Genomic DNA, 20,887 nt, shown 5'->3' on the forward strand with positions numbered 1-20,887 from the left:
TTTTTTTTTTTGCGGAACAGGGGATTGAACTCAGGCCCCTGCGTTTGCCAGGCAAGCGCTTATTCCACTGAGCCATTTCCCTGGTCCCTAAATTTTATATTTGACCCTGGGTGCCAATCCCCAGATATTTCACTATGTATATGCAAAGCCTGAAATATTTCTGGTTCACACATTCCAGAGTGAAGATTCTCAATTTATACATATTTATCAATTTGTTTGGGTCCTACTGTTTGAAATACACATTTCATATAATATATAATGTGTCCAAGTCCACTTGCACACATCACTGCGCCCTTCCCGGGGCTGCATGTGCCCTACGGCAGGGTACTCTGGCTCCTCCCATCCTCACACAAGCTGTGATCATCTACTACACTGCACTGCTATTTTGAAGACAAGGTCATCTATCTGGCCAACTGGAGAAAAACAAACCAGCATCTGTCTCACTTCACCTTCACTTATTCCTTCTGTAATGCTCTTCCTTTTTTATACAGATCTGAACTTCTAACCTATATCATAATTCTCCCTGAAGAAAATTTTCTTTTAATTTTAGGGACGAAAAATAAAAATAAATAAATAATTTATTTTAAGGAAGGGTCTACAGGGTGTTGAGGGTCTCACTACTAGATCAGACTCATAGTGATCCGCCTGTTTACAGCCTCCTGAGAGCTGGGATTACAGGTACGCCCCATCACGCCCAGTCTCAAGTGCAGTCTCAGCGCACCCCGGGGGCAGGGCTTGCACGGCAGGCATGAAGAAATTTTTAAAATATTACTTGCACAATATCCCATGGATACCCATTCCCTCAGTTTCTGTTTATGTTAGAAAATCTTGGGCCCAGGGAGATGGCTCAATAGAATAAGCACTTCCCTGGCAAGCGCCATGGCCTGAGTTCAATCCCCCGTTCCACCAAAAGAAAAAAAAATCTTTCCTCCTCACTTCTGAAGGATAATGTTACTGGAAGAATTTTATGCTGCTTTTTTTTTTTTCTTTTAACACATTACTGCACTTTCTTCTTGCTCATATAGTTTCCCACAAAATGTGGAATATGATTCTTTTTTTGTGTGTGGCCGGCTCAGCCTGCCCTGGGTGTGGGGCTGGCATGGCATGTTGTGCGGGGGATCGAACCACGGTCCCTGCGCTTGCCTAAGCAGGCGCTTTAGAAAACTGAGCTACACTGCCAGCCCAGAATGTGGTTCTTATCCTTGCTTCTCAATATGTTAGGTGCTTTCTCCTTCTGGCTTCTAATAAGATTTTCTCACTGTTTGCCTTTTTGCAGTTTGAATAAAATATCCTCAGGTGTGATTATTTTTTTTAGCAGTGATCCTTATTGGTCACCTCTGAGCCTTCTGGATCTATATAGCTCAATATTTACTATTTATTTTGGGAAATTATCAAACGTAACTTCAGGAAAACTATGAAATGAGAAAAATCAAGTGAATTCTAAATAATTACAAAGTCAGAGTGTTTGGTCTGCAGTTAGGTCTTTAGAATAAAAATCCTGAATAATTTATTCTGCCATTTCCTCTCTCCTAACATTACTGTTTATTCCACAAGTGACTACAAGTATCAGCGCATTACGGCACTGCACTAGCTGCTAGAAATAAAAACATTAAAAAATATAAAGGTTCTACTTTTGAGGAATTCAGTCCACTGGGAGAAAGACACCCAAAGGCAGATGACTCAATACAATGTCTGAAGGCCCATGGCACAGGGAATCCTGAGAAAACATCCACCCAGGGGAGCCAAGTTTCTGAGAAATTTTCTTGATAGTTTGATACTTGGTTGCAGTCTACACACATGTACCCAAGTATGCACGCACACAGGCAAGCATCCAAGCACGCATGCATGCACAGCATGGGCACTGTGTCTAGCAGGGCAGTGACACTTACATTCTAAAAATACCAGGAAAGCAAGTACAAGCAGACTGTGAGAGCCTACCTCAGATTCTAAATTTAAGAATTTGCATTTCTCACAAGTTCTGTGATAGGAGATGGATGCAATGGGAGGTGGAAAGAAGCCAGATCCTGGATGGAATTTCCTGCTGGGCCACACCAAACAGGCTGTACTCACCCAGAAAGCCACCAGTGAGGGATGGAGTGTGGGTTTTAGCCTGTTCAGATTTACGGGCTTCTTTCCACCTCCCATTGCATCCATCGCCTATCACAGAACTTGTGAGAAATGCAAATTCTCAAATTCAGAATAAGGTAGGCTGTAGCAATCTGCTTGTACTTGCTTTCCTGGTAAATTGTAGAATTTAATTTTTTCTGAACTGTGCCTGTGTAGTTCACAGTGGCTGGGTGTGGTCCTCAAGGTCACGGTCCATTTCACTCTCTTCAGCTAGGTACCACTTCCTGTCTGTGTCACCTCTCTGTAAAGCCACTGGATCATTTTGCCTGTTCAGATTTTCTTCCTCTGGCTCTCTCACCTGCTCTGCTCTCTGGCTACACTGAGGTGAGCAGCATGAGGTTCTGCCTCATCTCGCCCTCAGCAATGGAACCAGTTGACCATGGACTGCTGCCTCTGAAACCATGAGCCAAAATACTCCTTCCTCTTAAACTGTTTTCTCAGGTATTTGGTCATGGCAACGAAGACTCGACTAACATAGAAGGAGGGATATCCAGCACTTTCATGAATGGTGAAGCAAAAGGTCAACAATATTCCAAACTGAATGATGACGAAGAGACAAGGTTCTATCTGTTGAGGATGAGAAGAGGGAGGTTATTACACAACTGCTGTTAAGTTCCCCACAGTCTCCAAAGGATGATTAGGAAGTTATCTATGCTCAGGATCTCACAGGCTCATGTTGGAAGAATGTTACTTTACTCCACTAAAATTCTATGACAAATGTTTAGTCTTCACTATTTCCCTCCTTAGTCATGCATTATGTTCCTCATAATCATAAAACAAAAAAATTGTAAAATGAAGTACTTTTCATTTGTTCAAAGTTAGTGAAACACCATTCCAATTTTGATTTTTGTAATGGAGTTGTTGATTTCACAATACCTTTTGCAAAGCCTCTTCTGTTTTTTCAGGGTTCGTTTTCAGAGCTTGAGAAGCGTCATACATGGGAATAGGCATAAACCTCAATGTGTAGTTCCTAGAAAAAGGAGAATATCATATAACTTTCTATGACCTTAACTCAGTACTTTAGAAAAAAATCCAAAATGGTAGTTGCAGGAGTAGCTTAGAAGACACTAAATCGCCAGACCACTCTAGGCCCCTGATCACAGCCCAGCCATCTCTGGTGCCCACCGGGATAGCAGCCTGGCAGGCTTGTTCTTTGTCAGCATCTCATAAAACAGTTTTGCTTTTTATTTTCAATTACAGTAAGGACAGACTCTTCAAATTAAGGCCAAAAAGATGAACTAAGAGAAAGAGAACTAGTGGGGGGGGGGGGGCAACAGCATCGATGTGAGCAGGGTTTCAGTGACCAGCAGATCTGAAGGTGTCTGAAACCACAGCTATTACACATGACAGCCAGACCCAAACAGATCAAGGGGAAAAAACAAAAACACAATGCTTGCCTGCAAGACACACTCATTGGCAGCCATGAAAACAGGCTGTTCAGTCTCCCCTTCTCATCTGAGCCTCTTGGCTAAGACCAAGTGGAGTCTGGCTCCTTTAAATAAACAAGTCCACAACGTGTGCCTGTACGGGGGATGAGCCCCTGGCAAAGGGCACACTGCTGCTTCACCACGCTGATCTCAGTGGAACTTTTCAGGCTGTGGCCAAGATCAGCCAAAGTCCATGAGGCTCTAGAAGCTGAACAATGTGGCTAGGCCTGGACCTGTGCCCAGGTATTATCCCACTGCTGTCACAGCATGATTACACAGGGGGATACAGACAGGGGGAGGCACTTAGTCTGAGTAAAACAACACATGGGGCTCCAAGTCTGGCCACGACCTCTGATCCTGACCCTTCTACACATGGCCACGGGCCCAGTTGCTTCCTCACAGCAAACCTCACCACTGGAGATGTCTTTTCATTCCCACCCTGAAATGCACCTGTGAGTTCTACAGCGTGGAGCTCAGGAACTGTTGTCTTTTGAGCCACCCTGTGGCATCTGAGGTGCTGTCCTACTTCACTGAATGGGACCCACTGCTACCTTAGTTGAGTTTAGATTTTCAGGGACATTTAGATGACTTCTACTGCAAGAGTGAACGAACAAATAGATCTTAAAATAAGTTACGACCAATGAAGAAATAATGAAGAGAAAACCACTATTATCTTAAAAACAGTAACTTATATGCTACTAATTCATGGGAAAAATATCCTATCAACTTGTAAGGTACCATAATGTAAAAGTATAAGGTTCAGAGAAGGCTATCGTTTCTACGACTTTAATTTTGATCTTAGCTTTGTTTTAAGAAAATTGTCTGTCTTCAGAGGAGCCAGCAAACTGAAATTGGGAGACAATGTCCTCTGTATATAGCTTTGATAGTCCTTCCTCTCATCCAATTTTTATCATGTTACAAGCCAGGAGATTTTATTTAAACCAAATGTAATTTTTGAAACAGTAGAATCTTGTAGCACAGCATACACAACAGCTGTGGGCGAGGGTCTTGCATTCCATCTGGAAACCCTGAGTACTAGGTGAGCTTACTATCAGCTGCTCCTCAACACCAGCGGGGGCTGCAGCCCACAGCCACATCAGGGCAGTCACTGGGACCCCTGCACTCAAATGCAGCCATATAGAAGTAACTGTCTCTCCCTCCTTAGCAGCTTTGCAGTGTGTCAGGAGGAATTTCAGGTGGCTCTGCAGTCACAGTGCCCCCGAGAAGAAGTGGCCCGACAGTCACAGATCCCCCAGGGAGAGGTGGCCATGGTGACTCCATGGTGTAAGTTGCCTTATCCACCTTCTGTGACAGCCTCAGTTCAGAGCAACAGGGCGAGGCACTCAGCAGCTCTGTCCTCCTGGCTGAAGCAGAATCACAAGACTTAGTATCAGAAGGCTCCTAGAGCACATCTGTTCTTACCCTTGCACTTAATGAGAAAAAGGGGCCGGGGAGATGGCTCCGTGGAATAAGCGCTTCCCTGGCAAGTGCAAGGGCCTGAGTTCAATCCCTGGTTTAAAAAAAATGAGAAAAAGAATTTATTGAAGAGATAAAGTCTTTTGGTGAAGACTACAGGCTTGTTGGTGACAGAGCTGGAGGCTGAGAAAGAACTCCTAGTCCTGGTCTAGGAGCTGTGTCCACCACATGACACGGTACACAAGAACTCCTCCTTAGAGACTTCATCTACAGGGAAAATTGTACAAAACGAACACTTCTGCCCCTTTCCAAGGCAAAGAGCTTCTGTTCTGTGGCTCCCTTACTTCCCAGTCACATTTCATAGCTTCTCCATGTCAATGCTACAATCTCCTTGGATAATTTCTGTCTTTAGAATACATGGAAGTTGATGATAGCATGATGACGTGGTTCTCGTCAGAGTTAGTCAAGCTGGAGCCCAAAAGCAAAGAAGGCAGAGGGCTTGCGCCTGCCTGTGTGAGACAAACATGTTCTAAGGAATCTCAAAGGCTGACAGAGAGCCCGTCTCACTTGGCATCTTTCCATTTTTTGTAGGTGTGCGTGGATTTTGTGTGAGCCTGCTCTAGGATGCCAGCCCCGTAGACACAATGCTCTGGACAGAACACACACGCAGGGAAAAGGTACCAATTCAACTGAGCTAATACCTCCTCCTACCTAGTGTCCCCCAAACGAACGGGCATTGTGTTCACGATACAAGTAGCTTCAGGGCATTTCTCCCTTTTTGCCTTGAAAACATCTTGCCTCAACCTCTGTAGTATGGGCATGTGTGTTCTCACTGCCCTGCCTTGCTCTTCTATTTCTAGGTAGCTAGCTATAAGTATTCTTTGGACAATTTCTATTATTTAACAAGTACAGGGACTGAAAAATCCAAAGGAAAAAACAGATTTCTATTTTTAATGAGCAGAATATATTTATATTCTGAGGAAAAGAAAGCTCCTGTATGAGAAAGGAAAAATCAAATTTCTAGTATTATTTTCATATTTAGTTAACCAAGAAAGTACACTTATCAACAAGTAATAATCATAAGCTTTAGTAACGAAGTAACAAAAAGAATGTCTATATAAGACTATATAGTAGAGTCTATATAGTAGTAGAATGTCTATATAGTAATGAGAAAAATCAGCCTCGGGCTTATCATTGATCGAGTTCACTTCTACTTGCTGGACCTTGTTATTTAGCACTGGATTTAAAGTTGTTAGAGTGGTAAAAAAAAAAAAAAAAAAAAAAAAAAAGGACGAGATGAAGCCATCATCATGTGTCTGTCCCCTTGCCTGATTTTAGTCCCAAGGCTATGTGATGTCTTTGGAGGATCAGGCATCTCCGCCCTCACTTTATACATGCGAGGACCCAGGCTAGAAGAGAAGTTGATGTCTTCTAAGGCCCCCTGCCTGGCTAGCGACAGCATAAATCCCAATCAGATTCCCAGAATACTGCTGGCTTCCACTACCCCACAAGTAATGCTGACACCACTGGCTCCTCTGTACTCAGAAAGCACTCCTAGTTAAAACTTACTTTTCCATGGCAACAGCTATGTCTTGAAAGCCTTGTGCGGTAATATTGTTCTTGTCCCATATCACGGTCCTGTTTGAAAATGAAGCCATATACTTGATCAGATACTCCGGAGTAAAGAATTCTCCCACTGGATAAAAATCTCTTAAAAGCAACACTGTGGCATTATGTGAGCAATGAATAATGCTCATGTTTGTTTTAAACAAAATAAACACAGGCTTTCCCCCTAATTTATATTCGCTTGTTGCCTGATGGTGTGACTTCAACGTAAGCCCTCACATAAGCAAAGCACATGCTCTACCACTGAGCCCCACCATGTGGACACCTTTACACCTCGGCCAGGGTGCAAAAACTGCACCTAAAAGTGACAGCACTCACATTAACTTACCATTATATCACGGAGCATTCTGTAACCCAGAAAACTCTAGAACCTGATTGCTCTGATATCCCCCACTAGTACTCTAAATTCTGTATCTAAAGCTAAAGCTATTTAGGGAAAATGCAGAGCACATACAAGCCCCAAACACACACAGGTTTAGCTACCGATACCTTCTCCATTCTAAAACACTAGAGAGAAAAATCTTGTCACATTTTTTCATAATTTTGTTGGCCTGACGTCATCAGCAATTATGGAATTTCTCTCCCTGCTGCCAAGGCCTACATCACTAAAAACAGGACATTGTTTCACTTATTAAGCAAAAAACGTATTTTGGAAGAACCTTTTCGATGTCACCTTGAGAGTGTGTATGCTTGAAAGGTATTTTAGAAATTATCAGTTCACCCTGACACCAAAAATATTTTTCATTTATATAATCCCAACCTCAAGGATTTTACTGCCTTTCCATTCTAATCTCAGTGATCTTTACATACACACAGACTTTCAGAGGCCCTGGTGTGCTTTCTGGCCTTTGGCTCCAGTTTAGACAGAAGGGTCAGATTCTGCCATTGACCCGAGAAGAAGAGAAAAACAGGGAAAGAGCTGAGGTGCAGCATGCATGGGCACTTTCTCCCCTGGACAGATGGACTCAGCAGCACCCTGGTCTCTCTGAATGAGGACAGCAGCAGAGTGCCTGCATCCCTAGTCCTTTACAACCCATGCTGAGGAAACATTAGGGTCTGTGGACAGGAGAGTAACTTGCCTTTGAACCTGAACATTTCTGTACCCCTGTGCTTTAAGTCTTTATGTTGCAGGGGTTGAAAGTGAGAAAAGACTTTGGACCCAAAACTCAGGACCAACATGCATGAAATCAGGGCATTTTGGTCAGTGATAAACCACAAATTTTATTGCTTCCTGACATTTAATTTGTGCAAGTATATATGTGCTTGATGTCCGCAGAACTATGAAACCACTGCACAGCGCTGCCTAGAACTTGTCCTGTTGAGCAATACAGGACCACTGGGGAAAGTAATCCTTTGTGTCAGCCCTTTCTACTGTCTGGCTGCTCACTACGGGGTCTACAGACCCTTTTTTGCTTCTCAGTCCAGTCACCTGAACATCCAGCCACTGCCAGCACCAATGCGGACAGGAAACTATGACATGTCTCAGGTTTCACCTTATGACAGAAACGTTGAAGGCAACAGTTTGAAAAGAATCACTGTCAAAATCTGGAGACTTGCGCGTGTCATCCTACCAAGACTTAACTGCAGGCCCTCGTCCCAGCTGTCCCGGCAGCGCCTACCTGAGCTTGGTGTTGATCTGCAGGGCCTTGGCCAGCATCTTTGCTCCCATATCCCCCATCCCATTCCCGCTGATGTCCACCTTGGTGAGGGAGGTGTTGCTTCCCAGGGCGTTGATAATAATGGTCACTTCGGTCTTGAGTTTCGAGTCGGCCAGGGACAAGGACTGCAAAGGCTGTAGAGTAAACACCAGGCAGGGCTCAACAGTGCCATCAAAGTAGCAGTTCCTCGAGACTCCTTTCCTGAAGAATCCAGGCTACATGTCCCTGGTCTTCAATCTACTTGTGAAACTACTGCCTAAAAGTCACTCATGGCTTGAACCTGAAAGTTCTGCATTAAAATAACCCGTGGAATGAAATCTGGAGAAGTTGGGGTTTGGGGCTGAATATCTGGGGCTTCGCCTCCCAGGAAGCTATAAACCAGCTCTGTTCAAGGGGAGAACAGGATAAGATAAATAAAAACAGGACATGACACCCTCAACTTCAATGTAGTTACGCTCTTGCTCCTTACCTGTTTAACTTGTACACAAGGTGAAACGATACCTTAAAATACTACTATAGGACAAATGCAAAATAAAAACCAGTCAAAATTTTGTTCAGTTTACTATCTAAACAATGACTGTGTCTAACCACTGTTTAAGCTTCTGACATATACTGATTCACTTACTCCTCCCAATCTCTCAGTACTTGGGTGCTACAATTATTCCCATTTTTCAAACATGAAACAGAAAGGTTAAGCATCTCAACCAGTGACAATGATAGAACATACACCAAAAGGCCTGGCTCCAGAGTCCATGTTCCGGACTACTATGCTATGCTGCCCACTTAGCTAATCTTGTCACTTCTTGATCATGACTTAACTGTACCTTCTAAGCATCGTTCAGAAGACACATGTAAAATTAAAGGGAAAAAAAAGTCAGCCTTCTGTGACCTTATTTTTCCATACACTAGACAGCGAATCCCAACCACCATACTCTTGTCCATTTAAGGAACAGCTGGAAGTCCCTCAGGCTGGCAGCAGGCTTTACTTGACCTGCAGGGTACTAGACCAAATAACAACAACAAAAAGAATACTCCCCGTCTGTGTGATGTACTCTGCTGCCTGGCTAATGCCATGGGCACCTGGGCTGAAGGCTTGGTGTGAGTGGGACCTGAGCTAACAGAGTGGCTGAGAGCTCCAAGGCCTAAGCCAGTGAGGGGACTCAGATGGCTTCCACCACTGTATGAAGCAGTCTACATCAGCCATACTCACAAGCAGCTCAAAAACCTCGGGGAGGTGGATTCTGGACGTAGACTCAGGTTATCTTTGACCATATGCCCTGGTGCCTGTGGCCTCCGTGCAGAACCCACGCAGTCTAAGACATGTCTGCATCTGCTCAGCCCCGCCGCCCTGACTTCCATGGCAGCACCTGAGAGGCGGTCTCCACCGCAGGGCCAAATCATGGGGAGCTGCACGTGACTTCCAGACTCTGCGATCAGCAAAGAGCCGCTACATGTTTGACTGTGTATTTGCCGTCATTATCATCCCAATTACATGGTTTTCAAACTGAATTCATCCATTATGAAATCAGAAAGCATCAGTATACTAACTATAATAAAATTGATGAAAGCTAAATAGACTGTTAAGCATGAAGGCATTAAAGCCCTAGCCCAAAAATCTGCACAACTATAGACTCAGGTAGATTTAGAGAGGTCGCTTCCATTCAGCTAAACAGAAAAAAAACAAATGCTACAGATTCAGGCAAGGTAATGCTTTACACAAAAGCAAATGCAGCATTGTTTTAATCAAAAGCTGCAATCACATCTCTCATCATTTCAACCATCCCTATTCAACTACCACAGAAGTGATACATTATGGCTTCTTCCTACTACTGGAAAAGTGCCAACTCTCCAAGCTAGTGCGTAATGATTTTTAGCACTATATTCAAATTCTAATACACCCCAGTTAACACTTAAAATAGGTAGATTCATTAATGTGAACAGAAAAGTCTGAATTGCATGCATATTTATAAGGTCATCCCTTCCTGATTTACTGCACAGGCATGCACCACAACTATCTGAAATCTTACTGTTTCTTTTCAAAGCTGAGCCTGCTTATCTGAGATTGTCTCCTGGGTCCAGGCACTCCCAGGAGAAACACATTCTGTTCTGGCTACAATGTGGGCCTTGACTCAGATCAAGAATCTCTGCTACCCTGGCCCTCAATACCATCCTGGGATTCTGGCTACAGTAGCCAGGACTGCTGTCACCTGCAGCTGGAAGTGACAACGGTGTCCCATGGAGGCATCCAGGTTTCAATTGAGTGGAACATGTATTTCTGGGAGAATGTAGTGTCCCTTGGGCTGTCAGAGAGGCAGCTCTACAGACAAAAGATCAGAACAACAAAAGCAAAGAACACTTTTATATACTCCAAACTCTTAGTAAATAAGATTTTTAAATGAGCCCCACTGTACCAGCTCTCTATGGAAATTGGGAACTCATGAGACTACACTTTTTTTTTTTTGTTTTGGGGTACTGGGATCGAACTCAGGACCTTATACTTGCCAGGCAGGTGCTTATGCCACTGAGCTATATCCCTGGCCCATGAGACTCAACGCCTAATGATTTAAAATACTTCTGCACCCCACTGATTCACAAGTAAGAAAAAAAGTATTTTTTTTTGAGTCACCTATTTTGCAATGCCATGAAAATGAAAATCTATTCATTGTACAGCATTAGTAACACATTAATCAAACTTAGGCTTGACATTTACATAGCAAACACCACCATCTTCAAATAGGTAAATGAATTTTACATGATTATGTTAAGAGATTTCAAGAATTATGGAAATAGTTTGATGATACCGTGCACTAAAATATGGAATATATACTTTTTGTAAAATATAAATTTTCCTAATATGTGTACTAAGACACAAACTTTTTTTTTATTTTTTTATTTTTATTTTTCAACAAATAATACACTGCATATATTCAAGACACAAACATTTGAAAACGAATATTAAGTACAGTTCTGCAAATTAACTTCTCTAATCATCTAAAATCAGAAAAACGGAAATACTAATAGTAGTTCAGAGTCAAATGTGTAAAACAAATAGGTGAAATCTGAAAAGTATAAATTACATCCTAATTACACCTCTAATTTTAATAACCCAGCATAATAGTAACAAAATATGGGGGTTTATTCCAAAATGAAGGCAAAGAGAAGCACTTGAATTCATTAAACACTAATGAGCTTAAATTTTTTGACCCTAAGTTAGAAACTAGAAGCACATTGAAGAGACAAGAGAACCGAAATTCCTCCTGGCAGCCAGCTAAGAGCACCTCTACAGGTGCGGCAAGGACGAGGGCAAAAAAGTTCCCATTCCTGCCCCTCTGGGCCCTTGGGCCTTCTACTTTATATCTGTAATAAAACTCTCAGTTATTTTCTGGGTATAAATCCAAAAGGAGGAATGGTTCTTTATTCAAAATGTGCCACACTTCATCTGATTAAGTGAGGAAATTCAGTCTCATCACACAGAAGAGTAGCCCTAACAACACACGAATAGTATGCCTCCTCATGTTCAAATTGACTTGGATTTGAGGAACTATGCAGGATGAATTTGGTAACCAGAGAGGACTTGGAGAAGAAAGAGGCAAAACTTTCAAGTACACCAGTAAATCATGAGATCTGACACACCAGCTCTTAACTGAGAAGTCCATGGTAGAATGCTTCTTACTTTGTCAGTAGTATGCCTTTTGTTCTTAATATAGCTTAAAGGGCAGCAAAATATCTGAAGTTAAATTTCTTACCCTGGAGCTAAGCTTTGCTCAGGAACAACTAAAGGGGATAAAAATACCAGGAGGACTACTGGAGCTCAAGAAACACGGGAAGACGAGAGGGAATTTCCCTAGTCTCTTGGCACTCTGCACAGTTACTTCCTGCAGAGCAGGAGGATGCTTCTTAGAATTACTTAAGATCGAAGAGTCAACTAGCTGACCTGCAGATTGGCACATTGGCGGAAGTTTGGAAATGGTACAGTGAATTAAAAGACAGGCACAGGGATCCACAAGTAATTTTTCAAATTCACTAGTTATTGTCTTCCTTTAATTGGTATTGAATGAAATAAATGATACATTTTTAAATACAATTCTTTTATTTTAAATACAATTCTACTAAAGCATATCTAATTTTTTAAAAATAAACAGAAAATTTACACTTAAATAAAATTATCAGAGAGCATTTCTGGCATTAGTCCAGGAGAAATAATCAATAGGCAATGAATAACAGACATCAGTCAAAAGCATTTAAAGTAATACTCACTGAGTCTTCATCTTGAATCATCTGCACTAAGTTGTCCAAGATAGGTGTCAGATTTCTAAAGAAATTTTAAAGATGTGGACAGTGAAATCAAATCAAAAGTTTTCAGGAGGTTGGTTATTTTCATCATTGCTATATAAACAAAATTTTAAAACTCTTACTTGGATTTCATATTATTAAAATTTTTGCCCAGTGCCAGGTGCTGGATTGATCTGTTTTTACTCAGCCACACTATTAAAGTAGATAGGTCAGATTCTAGACCTGGAAAGAATCAAAGTAGAGAAATCAAAACACATGTGTATAAAAGACTTCTCTGCTGGAATATAATTGAGTGAAGGTGACACCCAGTTGGACGGCTTCCTGTACTGAGCTTGGGATTGGGCTGGGAGCCTAGGAATCTAATCTTTTGTTTTCAAGGGAACTCTCTGCCATCTTTTCATGTTCTATTAATCCACAGGAATAAACTCATTCTCTACAAAGATTTATCTAAATCTCTTACACAACTGGTGGTTAAGCGAAGTCAGCAGGATTGGAGCATGGATGACGGCAGAACACTGTATCTGTCCCCATCTCTTGTGAGACAGGATGCCAATACACACCGACAGAGAACTGTAGTTAAATTTGCCTGTGCACATTTAATAGATTCCCAGCCCCGTCAAAAAGGAGCAAGTAAACTTCTGAATATGCAAATAAGGTCACAATTTTATTATAACCAATAACGTAAAAAGTTGGGCTCAGATTTTTATTAAAGTATTGCTGTTACCGACTTTTAAATTAGTTGTTTCATAACACAGAACTTGGGTATTTGACCAAGGAAATCAATTTAGTATGATGTTGGCAAAAATTTATTCCACCAATAAACTCTAATATTAAATGTTAAATTTTTATTATTTAAAAAATTAAATAATACTGTTCCTCAAGATGTTGAAGGGCTGGCCTGACAGCTCAGCAGACTAAAGCGCCTGCTTTGGCAGAGTGCAGTGGCCAGGCTTTGACCCCAGTGTGCCACGCCGGCCCTGCCCCTGGGGCACGTTGAGACAAGATGGAGATTGGGCATGATGGCACACATTATAATCCCAGCACTTGGGAGGCTGTAAACAGGAGAGTCCGATCTACGTAGTGAGACCCTTAACACCCTGTAGACCCTTCCCTAAGTACAGCAAGGAAGGAAGGGAAGGGAAGGGAAGGGAAGGGAAGGGAAGGAAGGAGAGAGAATAGAATAGAAGAGAAGACAAGACAAGACAAGACATTGGCTAGATTAGAGTAGAAGATTACTTTCCCTTCCTAACTTGCTTCATGCGGTATTTTAGTTTCGTTTCTGATACCTGACTCACCATTGTCGGAGATGTCTAAGCTGGTGATGTTGTGGATCTCAGCAATGCAGCCTTCTAAGACTTGAGCTCCTCCTGATCGCAGCTAGAGAGGAGAAGCAAAGGCAAAGTCACACCTTTATCCTCCTTGAGGTGTAACTAGTCTTAAAGAGCTACAAACTCCCCGCCAAAACAGCAGTTACCAATGGCAAAAACCTATAATCAATGGAAGAGAAATGCTGTTGTTTACCATACACGATCTAACTCTAAACCCTAAAATCTAAAGAAACAGAAGAAATATGGAGACAATGCAGATTTGCTATAAGACAGTATATACTAAGCTGAAGAGACATTCTTCACTTCTAACTTTTAAAAATCTAACAGCTCTGTCTTAGGTATAAGCAAGTCACTGTTTCATTATATCTAGTGTTAAAATATTCATTCTCTACTAGTAGAAAACAACGGCCCAAGAAAACAAACCCAAACTTTTATGAAGCCAAAGTCTATGTCATGGAGATAACAGGTTTTTAATTTTTTTGTTTGTTTGTTTTTTTCCTATTCTGCAAATATTTGTTGAGTTCCTCCTCTGGGTAAGAAATTGTGCAGGATGTGCTATTTCCCAAGATGTGGCCTTTTTGCTCAGTAGACTTACTAATGAGAGAGAGGAAAAAGAACTGTCACAAATAGGGAACCTACCAAAGCCAAGAAACATGGGTCCATTTTTCAGGTGGGAACATTAAAATTTATATAAATTTCAAAATCCAATTCTAACATAAGGTGCTTTATTTATTTGCTGAATTCTCATTTCACTATTTCACATTTTGAGTCCAAAACCCTCTTGTACCTGAAGCAGAATCTTACATAGTTATTTAGGTTTGTTTTTTTTTAATTCAAGAATATTTTGGTTGGTGTTTTTAATTTCAGCCATTCCTACTTTACAAGGTGATAACCAATTGTTCTGAAGTATCTAAAAGAGCTCACACAGAGGTGGAACGCTCAAAGAAACTGATACCTCTACTTCAGGGAAACCCATGCCACAGCCTCAGCGCTTCTAAATGAAAGTATGGACTGTCAACAGTGGCAAGCACCAGCTCCTCACACTGTCTGGCTGTCTTTTGTTGGGACTGATGCGGTATGAGTCCCAGGACCCCCTGCAAATACTAAAATCTGAGCATGGTCAAATCCCTTGACAAGATGCAGTATGGTATTTGCATATAACCTAGTGACACTGTCTTGTATGCCTTAAATCACTTCTACATTACTTACAATACTCAGCGTAAGTGCTGCATAAAGTTATACTGTATTGTTTAGGGAACGATGGGGCGGGTGCTTCTGCACACGCTCACTATAGACACGGTTTTGTTGTGGTCCAAATATTTATAATCCATAACTGATTAAATCCTTGGGGGTGGATTTCAAATATACAGAGACTCTGCTCTATCACTTCCAGGGCTGCAGATCTCCCCAGATGCCCTTAGCATGCTTCTCTCGCCTTGCCACCCCCAGAGCCTCCCCGCACCCTGCTACTCCAAGCGTGATCGCAGACAAGCGCTGGTCTGCTCTGAGTTTGTTACTGCTCTGCATCAAGTAAATGCAGGAATCAAGCGTAAGTATTTTAGAAACCTTGGCAGCAATTTTAGATCCCTAACTAATCATTAAATGTCTAATAATTAAACATAAGGACTTGTATATTTTATGTCTTTACGTGTGTAGTAATTCACTTATAACAGTTACAAAAGTATTGGATTATGATCATTAGAAATATTTTATATAACACAAAAACAAAACACAGGTTCTTCCCCATAAGTAGTTCTGAGAAGCACTGTTACAGGCCAGTTTGTCAGCAACCGAACACGTAAACATGTATGTATGCAGACTGCGCGTGTAGACTACATCATAGGTAAAGGAAGAGCTCGCTTAAGCAAGTGCTTCGAGGAAACTCACTTCCGCTTTTAGAGCATGGAAAAAAGATAATCTTAAGGAGATTAAAACAAAAGCTCATAAATATTTACACTTCCATATTCGCTGACAATGATTTCTCTGTTGAGAAATAAAATTGCTAGAAGAAAATCTCCAAATTCTACCATTATATAGCAAAACTTTTCTATTCATAGAAATGAAAAATGTAAGTAGGACTTACATGTTCACTTCTATTTAATAAATATTCTTCACTGATAATATTTGTAACATTTGTGCATAAAGCTAATATATATTTTAAGATAATCCAATATACTAATATAGCCTAACTTACTGATTCATAAAGTACTTACACAGTGGCCAAGCTAAGGGAAGCCAAAGAGAAAACAGAAAAAAACATCATCAGCAGCAGCAGAACAAGAAGAATAAAGAAGCTAAAGTCTATCAACACACTCGATAAAAAAGGAAGGAGTTCAAAGAAACATTTATAACTAAAATACACTCCTAAAACAAAATCAAAAATTTAAATAACTGATTTTTAGTTACCAAAGTATTCAATTAGATTTACACATTATTAAGTGCCCAAAATTCCCCCAAAAGCTGGAGCCATCCTCAAACAGTAAAAGCTTTTCTCCATTACTATAGATGAAAACCTTTTAAATGAATTTGCATAATTAGAGCCATGCCCGCATGTATGCATGAAACCAGTTTTTAAAATTACCCTCATTTGAATCCCACACACTGGCTTTATTTAAAAGCAAGGAAGATCAAAGAAGAGTAAGTGTGACTGAATCATTGAACACTTTTCAAAATGTTAAAAAAAAATCGTGTTTCTTTTGAGAGTAGTTTCCTCCCACTCATTTTAGATGCTACTCAGCATTCTAAGTGAAAAGGTGTATCTAATACTCAGATACCCATAATGAGGGAAAAAGGAAGCTCCCCCCAAAGCCCCTAAATCCCACTGCTTTTTGATAATTTACTTTTCTGAATATTATCTGTCATTTAAAACGTAATAAAACATTTTAAGTATAAAATAATACTAGACTTATCTATTTTCTCCTATACGGGTTCCAAGTTTAACAAATTAATTTTTAACCCTATTTTCACATAAATAGTATAAGTTCTCCAAAGACACACACACACAAGGAAAGACTATACAACATTTAGCTCAATGTACAGCTGCTAGGAGCGTTTGACACCAAGTGACAGTTTTATACCTAAAAGTGATAAATGTAAATACAGTTATTCTGAGGGGCAAAGAGCTGCATGTGTCACAAAGCTCGTGTGTGTAGCCTGCCATGGGAAGCATGCAGGTTTGTGTTCTGTACCTGGCCTGAGAGGGAAGCAGCAGAGGGGAGGTGCACGAGGCTCTACATGACTATGAGACTAAATGGAGTTACCTTCAGAGTTTCTACTCACTTGCTACAATGTCCTACCTGTTGCAAATTTTAGTATCTTTTCTATTCATCATCGACTGTCAAGAGGCACATGATAATCTGGGGGACATTCTCCCCTTGAAGGGACTGTCACACCTAGATTTGCAACTAATCCTACGTACTAGTTAGTTTTTCCATCTCAGACACAATCAGAGCCTTTCCTCTCACTTAGAAGGATAATAAGCTTAAGAATTCATTTCAAATATTTATCAATTCTTCTCTTGAGTTGTGAAGAGAAGAATCATCGAATAATGATATTACACAATAATCATATTATTATAGGTAATATGATTAAAAAAAAACATCAGAACACACAGATCCCCTGCTTCCCTTGGGGTGAGGGCACGCACACAACTCCAGGATCACTAGTACCACACAGGACAGTCTCACATGTCACGTCCTCAGGAACCAGACTCGAAGGAAAGGGACACACATTTCTGTGCCTAACTGCACGAACGCTGAGCCCTGCGCCTTCGAGAGTGAATTAGGAGCAGCTGCAGGAAATCTGGACACACTAGAGACACTACTACACTGTTTCCAAAATCAGGTGTAACCCTACAATCATGAATCTGATCCTTCTTAAAGACCCAAGATGGCATTAAAGGCAATTCCAAAACACGTTTTTGGTAACTACGGAATATTATTTACCAAAATACAAAGAATATATTAATAATAAAAAACATTATTTACTAAAAGAAAATGTTGGTATCTTCTAAATAAAATTTTAGAAAGGCAATATGGGACTTATACTATAAATTCTGACACTCACAGCTCCCCACAGTAAAGCTCTTTCTCCACAAACAATGGCTCTCGCTCCGGAGGCCCAGCCAGGTGGCACTGTGCCACAAACACTCCCTGAGAGCTATTATTATGTACACTCAACAGGTGAAAAACAACGGCTGGAGGGAGGTAATCATTTTTCCAGCCAAGTGCTGGCCCCAGGTGTGGATGGAGCCCCCTGCTTGCAGCTCTGCCCCTGGTTGTGCACTCCTTCGGACCCCAAGACTACCATGAGACATTTTCTCAGTCAAAAGAGAAGACTCTTGCAGCACTAAGAGATCAAGGGGCTGGAAATGAAGGGATAATGTCAAGGATGTGGACCACATTAAGGGACCCAGGGAGGCTGACCCCTATAAGAATGGAGGTTACACAAGGCCACACAAGATCAAACAAGGTTAATTTCACTACTAAGCATTTTAGCCCTCACTGATCCAAAAGAATACAGACAACACTTTTGGATTTAGTTCTTCAAATATTGACCATACTTGTCTAACAGAAAAGCAGTTCTGTAAGTCATAAGTTCCTGCACATACTTTAATCACATCAAGTGGGAATCTCTGTCAATCAAATTACTGAATGCAAAATAGCTATTTCAGAAAAACTGAAATATTCTAAGATCTACAAGAAAATTCTGATGTACAAAAAAGGAATATGGCGCATAGTTCCTTTCAAACCAGTTTCCTTAAGCAAAGTCGCCGTAAGCTTGATTCCTCCTTGGTTGCCCTGTCACCTCCTCCACCAGCATCGCCGATGATGTCTTTTACCTTCTCTGGCTCCTACATAGGCCTGATTAAAAACTCATTCCTCCAACCCCCTCCCTATCAAGAGAAGCAGTGAATCCAGATCAAATACTCTACACAGAAGATGTTTTATAGTAAATTACTGACACATGGACATAAAAGCTTCCAGGTGTTTCCCTGGGTCCTGTTTCCATGGCTTGGGGAAGCTATCAGCTCCCAACAGAAGAGGGACTGGGCAGTCAGGGCCCACGTCAGGAACTGCAAGGTTACATGCAGCACAAAGCGCCAGCACTCTGCTGCAGACACCTGCTGCCTCCGAACACAGGCCTGAACCAGGAGAAGCGACCGCCCATCAGGTCCATGGTGACAGGGACAATATTCTCCATCATCTTTTGGATTTTTAAAATTAATGTATCTGTTCATAGGAGAATCACATAAATTTTTCTGTGATTTTTGACTAGTAAGCTCAAAAGGGGTTCTGCGCACTTTGGACAATCTACACCTGGGTGACGGTAACCTTTTAGGTAGTGAAAGCTCCTTTCTGAGTGCACTAAATAAATTCAGAAATACCAAATGAGAAAGAATAAAGGCAAATCCTCAACACACCAAGCATCCAACTTGGTTACATGGCAACTCCAAAGGCCTTGCAGGGAGGTTTAATATCATAAAGAGGAACAAACTAATACGTAGTTAAATTTGGATATCTAGCCTAAGCAACAATAGGTGACAAAACATTGTAAAACAGCTTAAAAACAGTATCACATTCCACCAGCTTTCATGAACAGCTATGTGTGAGTTTATAATGTGGTCACCAGTGTTGTAATTTAAGCTGTAAGTTGGTGATGAACATGATACTAAAATACTTTCAAGGCTTCTCTTTCTCACAGGTATCAGTTTTTCCTATTATAAGTAAAGAAAAACCCATAATTAAGTTGGGATTATCATAATAATAGTGGTCGATCACATCAGAGATTAACCATTTGATCTGAATTTCTGTCTTAAAAAAAAAGTGATAGGGCTGGTGAGATGGCTCAGTGGTCTAAAGCACCTACTCAGAACAAGCTTAGCAAAGCACAGGGACCACGGTTCAATCCCCCAGCACCACATGCCAGCCAGCCCCGCCCCCTGGTGGGCTGAGCTGGCTGCACACAAATACATAAATAAATAAAATTTAAAAAAAAAAAAGTGATAAAAGTAAGTCTACCAGCAATTAGACTAAATCCTAAAGGACTGCCTATACAGCCTGACATTTTTGACCTACAAAAATACCAATTTTTCTATGCCTTACCTACTCTGTCTTTTTGAAAAAAGATTTTATTTATTTATTTATTTATTTATGGCAGAACCGGGGATTGAACTCAGGCCCTTGCTCTTGCCAGGGAAGCACTTACTCCACTGAGCCATCTCCCCGGCCGCTAACTACTCTGTCTTTAAACAATTCCAGGTAGATTACAAAGATGTCTAGGGAACAAATCATACGGCAATATAACAGTATTCTTTGAGCACATGTCCTATATCACTGCATTGAAGAAGAAAATGTTTAACCACACTTCATAGTCTAATAGTTTCCACCATCAATATTGTTATTAATAACAGAAAATCAGGTTAGAGTTTTCACTATGGCTCTGCCTTTCGTGAGCTGGACCATTTCCGCTTCTTTAGACCTCAGCTTCTTCAACTATAAACAGGGCAAGAAGATGATAACTTACTCGCATTCCAGCTTTATCACAGAATGAAATAAAAGATGTTAGCATAGGTACTCAAGGTGTTTCGTCAGGATAGTAAAAACCACATCATACACATCACGCCAATCAGCAGCTTGATCTCACAGTGCTGTCACATGAATACTAATCTTCCTCCTTTGAAAACCCCATTCCCTTCATCTCCTACTCTAACAAAGGTTTTAATTATTGACACACCCCTTAGTAAAGTGCTCCTGAGCAGATTATTCCTACCGTACTGCCCCTGTGGGTTTCTACTTTCTAGTCTGTTTGGGTAAATGAAAGACTACTGATTTGCATATAATAGTTCCACAGTGAGGGGCCACTTTTGAGGGTCATTTTTTAAAAATAAGTTTTGCTTTTCTTTTTTCCCAACAAGTAGCTCACAATACTGATACTAAAACCCTAAGTTAGGGGCTGGTGAGATGGCTCAGTGGTCTAAAGCACCTACTTAGAACAAGCTAAACTAAGCAAA

The 20,887-nt window shown here is 41.0% G+C and overlaps 1 protein-coding gene across 1 annotated transcript in view; it reads right to left on the reverse strand.

Moving 5' to 3' along the window:
- Positions 1-20,887, reverse strand: part of Carmil1 (capping protein regulator and myosin 1 linker 1) — a 310,075-nt gene that overhangs the window by 86,096 nt on the left and 203,092 nt on the right. The window contains exons 18-23 of the mRNA XM_004640140.2: positions 13,843-13,924; positions 12,670-12,769; positions 12,512-12,566; positions 8,216-8,388; positions 6,540-6,608; positions 3,004-3,097 (exon numbers count right to left, since the gene is read on the reverse strand). Of these exons, the coding sequence (XP_004640197.1) occupies positions 3,004-3,097; positions 6,540-6,608; positions 8,216-8,388; positions 12,512-12,566; positions 12,670-12,769; positions 13,843-13,924 (573 nt within the window). The remainder of the gene's footprint in view (positions 1-3,003; positions 3,098-6,539; positions 6,609-8,215; positions 8,389-12,511; positions 12,567-12,669; positions 12,770-13,842; positions 13,925-20,887) is intronic.

Source organism: Octodon degus, unplaced genomic scaffold (genome assembly GCF_000260255.1).
Source record: "Octodon degus isolate 3935 unplaced genomic scaffold, OctDeg1.0 scaffold00119, whole genome shotgun sequence".
Classification (NCBI taxonomy): Eukaryota; Metazoa; Chordata; class Mammalia; order Rodentia; family Octodontidae; genus Octodon; species Octodon degus.